The sequence below is a fragment of the Acipenser ruthenus genome, chromosome 24 (genome assembly GCF_902713425.1).
Source record: "Acipenser ruthenus chromosome 24, fAciRut3.2 maternal haplotype, whole genome shotgun sequence".
NCBI lineage: Eukaryota > Metazoa > Chordata > Actinopteri > Acipenseriformes > Acipenseridae > Acipenser > Acipenser ruthenus.
Window position 1 is genome coordinate 23,017,166 of NC_081212.1, and position 10,683 is coordinate 23,027,848.

At 36.6% G+C, this 10,683-nt stretch overlaps 1 protein-coding gene across 1 annotated transcript in view; it reads left to right on the forward strand.

The window, feature by feature from the left end:
- The window catches only part of LOC117429841 (cingulin-like protein 1), a 29,204-nt gene extending 25,175 nt beyond the window's left edge, over positions 1-4,029 (forward strand). The window contains exons 15-19 of the mRNA XM_034049713.3: positions 666-749; positions 1,199-1,323; positions 1,708-1,816; positions 2,030-2,193; positions 2,455-4,029. Of these exons, the coding sequence (XP_033905604.1) occupies positions 666-749; positions 1,199-1,323; positions 1,708-1,816; positions 2,030-2,193; positions 2,455-2,566 (594 nt within the window). The 3' untranslated portion in view covers positions 2,567-4,029. The remainder of the gene's footprint in view (positions 1-665; positions 750-1,198; positions 1,324-1,707; positions 1,817-2,029; positions 2,194-2,454) is intronic.
- The last annotated feature ends 6,654 nt before the right edge of the window (positions 4,030-10,683 follow it).

Consider the following 10,683-nt stretch of genomic DNA (forward strand, 5'->3'; position numbering starts at 1 on the left):
AAAGAGTCTTAGGAATAAGCACCATAGCATCCTTGCACCATGGGGTATTGTGAACTCTTAGCCCTGCTAATCTGTTTATGCAAGACTCAAGTTAAATGCTAACATTTTCAATTCGAATAGCTATTACGACCTTCACATTGTGTAACATGTACTTGGTCTTTAGGAATGAGACCGCTTTAGTGCATTCATGCGAATGCTTTATTGCAATGTTCTTGTTTTTAAAAGGGCATTTTACAGTGACTTGAGCTCCCAGTTTAAAATGCACATATTGGCCTCTTGTGTTGAAAAAACAAGACCCAAGGCAACAACATTATGCAATTTAAATTTAAATGAAAGTGTTTTGGGGTCATACTGTAATGTTAAATCCTTTCGCTTGCTGTACCATTTCAGGCTTGCTATTGTGGCTAATGGAGATTTTTAAAATATTTTGCTACTGTAAGAAGTAATGCAAAAATGTTAGTTTTATACAGTACTTTTTGTACACACTGCATTGATGGAAAATTAGACAAAGGTTTGACGAGAAGTTTAACAATTTCATTTTCGAAGTACCAAGGGAAAAGTTTGTTGTACAAATATAATGGAAGAAAAAGCAGGCGTGTTGAGACATCTCAAACTTGTGAAGGATGTCTGGATAATGACTCCATTTTTGTTTTCCCTGCTGACAGTTGGAACAGATGAGGAATGAACTTCTACAGGAGAGAGCTGCGAGACAGGACCTGGAGTGTGACAAGACCTCATTGGAGAGACAGGTAAAGTACCTGTCAGGTACCCTATTAATCAAATGGCACATTGTTTAAAAAAATATATATATATATACTCCATTAAACAGAAATCCAGGGCACTTCCTCTCCATCCCTTTTCTTCACCTTCTTTTTATAAAGACTATATTGTTACACTGGTACCCATATAAAACTGGGTTGACTGGAGGCTTGCAGTGAGCTCATATTTGCTTAAACTAGACCTACAAATCTCAGTTACCCATTCCCAGTTACCAAGGGAGAGTTGAGGCAATGGTCCCTAAGGAATTGCCAAACCAGCAAGACGAGCATACTGAACACACACTTTATCATTCTGTCGTTGAGGTTTTCCTCCCAAAGCATCCTGAAACAGCCTGAGATGTTAATGAATTCAGTTAAAATACCCCGAGGGAATAATTTATTTATTTATTTATTTATGTATTTATTTCTTTTCTGTGCAGAACAAAGATCTGAGGAGCAGAGTGGCACATCTTGAAGGTTTCCAGAGATCCAACAAGGATGGAGTTGTGTCTCAGCTGGAGTCCAGGGTTCATGAACTGGAAGACCGGTTAGAAGGGGAAGAAAGGTAAAGCGAACTGCCTCTTGCCAAGCACAGGAACGTCGGGAGATTTGAGTTTTTTCCCCAGAAACAAACTTAAACCTTATAAAGTCAGATAAATAAATGACCCACCCTGCTTTAGTTTACTGTTGCCGCTAATATGTTTTTTTGGACTCGGATTAAAAACAATATTGTGAAGTCACAATGTTATCATGTATCATATTAAAAAATAAAAAGTTTTTTTTCAACATAGAGTGGGATTCTATTCATTACAAGCTCTGTTTAACCAAAGAGTTTATAAACACTCCTTTAAACAATACTTGAAATTTTTTTTAATAGCGTAATTGTAAATTTTAAAACAGGATTGCTGGGATCCAGGGTTAATTCAGTGCTACTCTTTTTTTCCTACAGGGAAAGGGCTAATCTCCAGTTAGCCAATCGGAGGCTGGAACGGAAGGTCAAGGAGTTGATGATGCAAGTGGATGATGAGCATACCTCGCTGATGGACCAGAAGGATCAGGTACACCTAGCCTTTTGTTAAATTGTTAATAATTTGTAGGAAAGCAGTTGTCCTAAGAATTTGCTTATTCAAAATTAGTAGCAGCACATATTTTTGACTATACGGATTAAAATGTACAACACTGTACATGTTTAAAAAGATTAAGAATTTAAGCTGTAAAAGTGATCTGCCTTTTTTTAAAATTATTTATGTGGTGAATCTGAAATGTTTCAGCTGCAACTGCGTTTGAAAACTATGAAACGGCAGATGGATGAGGCAGAGGAGGAAATCGAGAGATTGGAACATGGCAAGAAAAAGCTGCAGAGGGATCTAGACGAGCAAATTGAACTCCACGATCAGCTACAGGGGCAGCTCAATACACTTCGGAATGACATGAGGTGAGCTTGTTTCACTGGATTTAACATTCCTCCTGCAAGCAGCAGCTCGGACCAGAATCGGCTGTCCTGTAGCTTTGTACATTTCTAGTGTTTCAGTTTAGCGCACGCTAATTAAAACACATGTGAAGGTGGATTCCAAACTGCCTGGTAGGTAGTTACTATAGAGCATTTACTGTATATCCTTTCTACTTGGTAGAAAGAGACGAATATAATTGCACCAGATATTGTATAACAGATTTTTCTTTTTTTTTTTTTTACCAGACGAAAAAACACATCTGCAAATGTTCTAGATGACCTTGACGATGACGAGGATGATTTAAGTGTTGATGGAGAGTGTTTCCGTGGCGTGTCTTCAGGATATGTTGCCTTATGAAGACCTGCTGTTCTGAATGTTTTCTCTCAGTGTAGAATATCTCTCTACAGCGGGACACAATGTACAAGAAAATACTTTGCAGCTAACATTTTAAACACACACACACACACACACACACACACACACACACAGGGATGCTCAGAAGCACTTTCACCAAATTTGCCTACCGATCGTTGTGATCAGACATCTGAAAAATCCACTCTGAAACACTTTCAAATTATGCATTTAAATCCAGATTGTAAGAATTTTCCACATTTAACATTTTAACTTTCCTTAACTAGAGTTATTTTCAAAAAATGTTGGCAAAAGTCTGGTCTCTTTCCTCCCCTCTCGGACAATAGGCATTGTTCATGCAGTTCCCTATATATCATTATGTCATTTTCTATGGAATTTATTATTATATATTTTTTTTTAAGTAATATTACCTCTAACTTGTATGCTGCCAATGTTCTTTTAGCCTTAAACTGATTTGTAAGGAAACTGTTTTTATTTATGTATCGCTAGAGAAGAAGAAAATATATTGTGGATCAATGTCTGCAAATGAAGACTTTTTTAATATGAAGGGAAATTGACTTGTGGGATCATATGTAATAGATTTTTCTTTAAGTTTTTCTTAAGATGTATATGGTTTAAATATATCGCTTTGTTTTAAATGATGAACTGCATAGCCAGTTATGTAAAATGTAGTTTTTTAAGTTTATATTCAGATTTATAACTGGAGCAATTTGGAAATTGCAGGACCAAACAGGTGTTTTTGTTTATTTCCACAAATCCCTCTATACTGTATTTTATATGTCATTTTAATGCAGCATTTAATGCAGTAATTTATGTTTACTGCAATTGTGGCTTTATAAAGTTTAATGCAGTTAACAATATAAGTTCTATATGTGTTACGCTTCAATTCCGTGGCTTACTTTGCAGCTTTTTATGTGCATATAATATTGCTGCAACACTAGCAGATGTGTGTTCTTTAATGATTTAACTGATACTGAATATTCATCATTGCAGACATCTATTTTTCTTATTCAAGCCACATACATATTTAAAAGAGATTTCATTTGTAGAATTTTGCATTGTCTTGTAGGTTATCTAAAATCACAGGATTGAATGGTGCATGAGGGAGATTAGGGAGAATCAGTGTTGATTTTAGACACGAAGTGAATAACTTAGTGTTGGCAAATACAGCAACATCATTTTAAAAATGATTACACATTGAAATACATCGACTACACAGCATTGTGTTGACAATCACTAAACTGTACCATGCTATGACGCAATGCACGGTTTTATATATTCTGCTCCCCTTCAGCACTGATTGGTATTGTGGTTGCCAAGGCGACTGTGCTTTGCCTGTTGCTGCCCCTCAAGCCATTGGGGATGGGTCAAAATAATTCTACTGCTACCTCTGCCTGTACCTTACTGTAAAGCAGCAAGTCATTTTAAATAAAGGATTATTAGCCTAACCCTTGCATCGATTGGCTATGTGTTTTTTGTTGTTGTGCTGTTTTAATGTTTGAAATTAGGAAACTTTCTTTATGAACAAGTCATTATTGGATTCAATTTAGCGTGACGGGTAAGCACTAATCTGTGCTGTGTTTGATATGAATTGAGGGATGAGTGGGACTGATTTTAGCTCAGTGGTCAGAGAGCTGGGTTGTAGAAGTTGATACATGTGTGCACAGAATTGCACCTGTTCATATAAGTCCTTATAAAAAAAAAAAATTCCTTTGTTTTCTTTTGCTCTACTCTAAGCTGCCTCCATATCAAATTTCTGATTCTGAATTGGGATAATGGTCAGTGCTCTTTGTCTGTTTTAAAATCCACACGTTCTTGTTAAAACACCTGACACTATTGTATTTGAACACCACAATCTTGAATAAAGGAAGGTTTTGATGCACACATGCTCTGTTTTACTTCACCCTATAAGAAGCTCCTGAGGAAAATCTAGACCTCACAGAGGCCTTGACCTACGTCTCTTCAGCCTTGGAGCACAATAAATGTAACCTTTTTATTGTTTAGTCTTTTAGTGTGCTTTCTTCTGTTGGGACCAACTTTCCTTTATTTCTCCAAAGCCCAGCGCACCAACAAAGAATTTAAACCACTCTGTGGGCATAAGTGAAGGAGTGTACATTCCTTGAATTCCAGCAGGACCATTCAATCAATAAATGATTAATGTTGCTATTAAAGATGCGTGGGGGGCTGCTGAGAAGGCCGTTTTGTCTTTTTCAATCAAATTTGTATTAAATATTTTTTTATAGTCATTTTAAACTTTTTCAATTAAGATTTCCATTTTTTTTTTTTTTTTTGCTTTCAGCAGATGTTTCTATTTTTAGTTTAGGAATTTGGCGCTTGTGAATACTGTGTTGCTGTTCACCCTAACCTGATCTACAGCAGCCAAGGTCATTTTTTATTCTGTTAAAAGTACATTGAAATTGTACATCTATAACCCAAGACACTGATATTACATTAGGTTGTAGTGTTGTTGCATGATTAAGACCAAGGTCTACACAATATCCAGGCACAGAACAGGAGAACTATGTGTTCAGCTGCCCACTGCAGCATTACAAGTCATTATTGGAGATGCCAAAACACTTATCTTTAAATATTTGTGCCATGTCTCAGAAAAAGTTTGTTCTTAAGGGTGTACAAATGTCTGGTACCACCTTGAGAATGCAGTTTAAAAAACAAGTGGCAATCTTGAGTAAATAACAGATTTTAATCTGAAGTATGTGTGGATTGTTAGCTGAGATTATTCCTTTCAACTAGTTCTGGGAACATTTCAGTAAAATGTTGGCTCCTAAGCGGTCTTCATACCAGTAATTGTGTTTTTATTTTATATGGCTCAGTAGTTCATTTTCTACCTAGTGTTTGCAGCTTTTTCTGAAAATAACATGTTTTTGCAGTCTCTGCTGCCCCCTAGCTGTGGCTAACAAAATAGGCTGCCTGATAAGGAAGTATTGGTCTATTTATAGTATTTTGAAGATGACCTGTATTGATGTGATGTATTGTTCTATTCAGTGAAATGCCATCTGAGTTCATGCTTTGTAACAAGATTTAGAATTTTTAGTTGTCTTTTAATGCATTAATTAATTAGAATGTATTTAAGTACCGGTAATTTGAATTACAATGTAATGTATTTCAACACATTTATCATCTGTTAATGTAGTTTCTGGTTTGCTGTGCCGTGTTAATCTCAGAAGGTACAAATCAGTGACATAAAAGGAATTTTAAAAAAAAAAAATTTTTTTTAAGTGTGTCTGACATTTTGCCTTCATGCGACAGCCAAACATGAAATATTTACTGTGGAATTGTTTTTAATCATTCTTGAAACCGCCATATATTTTCAGAAATTAAGTCTATTTTCCTACTTTGGCATCCAACAGCTTTAAACTACTGTGTATTCAGCAAAACACAGGATGCTGCTGCTGCCTTTCACTCTTCAAGTAACGCTGTGACAGGGCCGTCTGGCTCTGAAATTGTAATAACCAAAGGAAAAAACAACAAGAATATTGATATCTTAATTCAAGCAGTAGAGGGCAGCACATTGCAAATTCTCGAACTGTTTTTATTTTTGTTTGTATGTGTTTTTGAGAACAACTGGACTTCATCGTATGTTCCAGAACTTAGACCAATCAGATACAATAAACACCTAAATTATTCCCAGGAGCAACATCAGGGAATTTCTAATGAACGCAAGATGAAGTCAGATAGAAATCTTTCATTGGCACGCAATTCAAGAACACCAGTATTGAACAGAAAACAGTTCTGTGGGATAGTTGTGGTTCTAGGCAGATTAAAAAGGTTTAGTCAGTGTTTTTTTTTTTTTTTTCAAAAACAAGTTTGCAATTATGTGTGTCTAACTGTTTGAAAAGGAGACACCCTCATATACAGCCACACACTTTTAAAGTTGATGACTACAGTATTAGTTTGCCATTTTGAAATAGTCTGTAAGCATTGCCAGTCTTGTAAACTGTTAAAGGAATGTGTTCAGAACGTTGCTGTCTGCAGGTAATGCAATTTATTTAAGAGAATCAGATCTTGTTTGTTTTATGAACACAATGTGTAAAATGTAAGCTTTTAAGGATAATTCTAAAGTGTACATACAGCCTTCTGCCATTGTACCCTTATTGTATTGCTAGGGTGGGGTCTAATGCAAAAAATAATGAGGCATCATTTAAGTTTACCTGCTTAATTTGAATAAGGGTTTAGGTGGCACCCAATGGTGAAAAATTGCTATTTGGACATATCTTTTCACACTTGCAATACAATGATCATGTAATTCTTGCTAATGATGATATCAAATATCAGATGCCAGTTTTTGTCAATGGTCTCTTTTGAAATAGCTAGCAGATAGCCAGAACCTTGGATTGATGATAGTGATACCATTTTATTAAGCACCGCAAAACGCAGAATTCAGAGCTTAGCGCTTCATCATAAGTCATCCTGAACAATTGTGTCTTTAATGTGGATTTGAATGCGGCCAGGAATCGGATCTCGCAGAGCTGCCACCTGTTCCAGATGTGTGCCTATTCATAATAGACAGGTGTGCTATTAGATAGTGTACAGTAAGTTCAGATATGATTCAAGAAAGAAAACAAAATTGCCAACCACTTGAAAGAGCAGTTAAGCAACTTCAGAGAAGGAAAGGTCTCTGGTATCCATGATATGGTTACAGGGCATTTCTTTAAACAGCACCTGTAGAACTCCTCTTTTTGTATCCTGGGACACTATCACCCTTCATGTAAATGTGCTTTATTTTGCTCTTATCTATCCCCTATTTTACTGCATTTAATCCTGTACTTCAGAATACTGTAATGTGCCAAGTGTTTAACCTGTAGTACTTTGTATTTAATCATATCCTGATGTAAATATCACTATTTAATCATATCCTGATGTAACTATCACTATTATCTGCTGTATTATTGAATTGTGGTTTGTCACACTTGTACTTTGCTTGAACAAAAGTTATTGTATTTCTTGCTCTTATTGTATTACTTGTATTGTAACACTTGAAATGTATTTGCTTACGATTGTAAGTCGCCCTGGATAAGGGCGTCTGCTAAGAAATAAATAATAATAATAATAATAATAATAATAATAATAATAATAATAATAATAATTTCTGTTTGCACAAGGTGGCATTGCCACTGGCAGTTGGTTTCTATGGTTTGGATTTGTTTCAGCCCCCTTTTAATCTCCTGATCAGGCCCTGAAGTGATGAGAACGAAGGGAAACAACTCTTTTGCTTTTGCAGCCATTATCTTGTGCCTTTGTACTGCAGAAGGCCATTCACTCTGAAAATGGGAAATTTGAAACACATTTCAAGTCATGTGGAACTGTGCCTCCAGATAGCTCAGCTCTTCTCTTTTGAAGCAGCGAAATCTGTGTAAATATTTCTTCTGGGCAGCTCCTGAGGCTCTATTCAGTTATTGACATTGGTGGGAAATAACAAGTGAACTCCAGCCTGTGGAAGACTTCTTAAAGTCGCCTGTCCTGCATATAAAGAGACCTCTCCAAAGTGTTTACATAGTCAAACACAGGCTTGATGCAGAGTTTTACAATAAGTTTTATATTTACAGTACATATCCCTTAATGTTCGCTAGTCATCAAATGTCACTAAATCTTTTAGGTTATTGAAAAGCCCTTAATGCTGCACAAGGTAGAGTGTGCTGTTAGACTAGTAAATCATATACTGTAGGACAGGCGCTTCGCGATCTTACCAGTTTTCACTATTGCATAATGATTTGATGTAGTTCCAACCTTCTGCACCATATATGAATCCTATTTTCCCATTCATAAAAAGGTTCTTTTTGCATTCTTTCATATTTTGCTTCCCTACAATTCATTTTATGCTGTAACAATTGTAAGTCGCCCTGGATAAGGGCGTCTGCTAAGAAATAAATAATAATAATAATAATAATAAATGTCAAAATATATAGCTGGAATACAAATTGAAAGCATTGTCATTTCAAATGAATGCTTTTTGACTCTAAACCTTTTTGATTCTGGAGTTTCACACGGCCATAGAAGCAGAGAGGATCGCCACCCTGGGGACCAATGCACTTTGTTCATGGAGTAGTACAGTGGGTAGCTCCCTAACGTCACACAGATCCAAGTGCTCTAGAGCAAAAGCTACAACAAGCCAAATAAACCTTTACCATCACTATGCATCAGAATACAAAACATTTCCAGAGACATGCATCATACAATGCATTAGACCGACATCTGCCAACAAGGTAGCCTCAGTTAAGTCAATACCCAAAACCCCTTTCTGCCTATTGAAGTTCCACAGTATGCAGGCCTGGTCTATGGTCTTTACTAACTAGCTTACAAGCATTCGAAATTCACTTAGTTCAAAATATTAAGATTTGACTAGAAGTTTTAACGCTGTGCGTCAGTTTGACTTTCTAACACATTCGTTAACATTCTAATTTATATTACCAGTAGGAATACTAACACTAGAAACACCTACGTCAGTCGTGCTAACAAAACTGGAAATGCGTGCTGGTGTAACAAATAACGCTTCTGTTGTGCAAACCACTGTTTTTGCATTCATTATTCCTTAAAGATACACACAACACATTTACAGTACCTGCTATTACCAAAGAGCAACAGACACTCCCTTCTGAGTACTAGATACTGCAAGGCATATAAAATCATTACTTTCGCTTTGTGACATTTTTATTAATCATGAGTTATGTTTAGTAGTTTTATAGTCATTTAAAACTTGTGCTGCCTTTGGGGCATAACGCTATCTAGTTTTTTTCAAACCCCTTGAAGCTATCGACTGTGGAATATGCATGTAAAAAAAACAACTTGGTAAATGTGTGCACACAGTGGTAAACCTGTCTGTCCAAATCATATGGCCAACCTTACATAACAGTGCACGTTAATATGAAATACTGTGAGTGTGTAAAAATGTACGGAAGACATTTTAACTGTTAACTGAATGTCCTAAAACTGGGTACAGTACGAAGGGCCTTTTTCGTGTGTCTGTGCACAATGCATTTTAGCTGTTTGTTCCTAAAAACAATACATCGCTGTTAAAATATAGGTAGTTACACAAAGTGCACTTTATATGTTTTATGACCAAGGTGTGGACCATTGTGGTAAAAATCACAGCTTTATGAGTTTGTATTAGTGTTCAAACACTCAAGCAGACAGGTATAGGCTAAAAAGAACAGAGCTCTCTGGTTATTACAATACAAAAAAAAACAACCGTGAAATATCTGAGGACAGTGAATTAATTAGTGCATGGAAAAGTACTGCATAATATCATTTTGTGAACCAAATGTGTGCTTTATTGAACCAGGAATGCTCTTGATTTGTTTCCTGGTAGAACATTTCCAAAGAGCACAAGCCTATTTCTGCTCATATTTTGTGTCTTTTGGTGTGTGCAATTCCACAGGAGTGTGGATGGAACCACTCCTCTTGAATAAAGAGAGACGCATCACCTAACTAAATAATAAGCAATGAGGGAAACATCCAGCTCTGAATATCAAGGCATGGACAGGAGCCAAGGGCTGGGATTCCTCTCCCTTACATGGGCCCTTACTGGACTACACTGTGCAAATGAATACAACTACTGTACCGACTGTACTTTACAACCACACCCATATCTCTTTCAACAAGAGGCTAACCAGTTTGTGAAGAGTTTTGGCTCCATTGTCATGGTCTTTATAACCACAAGTTTCAAGTCTTAATATAAGAGATTTTTTTACATGACTGGTAATACTGGAACTGGGAAGGTAGGGTAATGCTCTGCCTGACAATTGCTAGAATAATGGCCACGGCAGTTCACTTTATATATACCATTTCATAGTATAGCTTTGGCCAAAAGTTTTGCATTGCCCTATACAATGAACTACTTTTGATTCATGAAGTGGAATGGCTGTGTGGTCCAGTGGTTAAAGACATGGGCTTGTAACCAGGAGGTCCCCCATTCAAATCCCATCTCAGCCACTGACTCATTGTGTGACCCTGAGCAAGTCACTTAAGCTCCTCGTGTTCTGTCTTTCGGGTGAGACGTAATTGTAAGCTGATGCATAGTTCACACACCCTAGTCTCTGCAAGTCGCCTTGGGTAAAGGCGTCTACTAAATAAACAAAAAATAATAA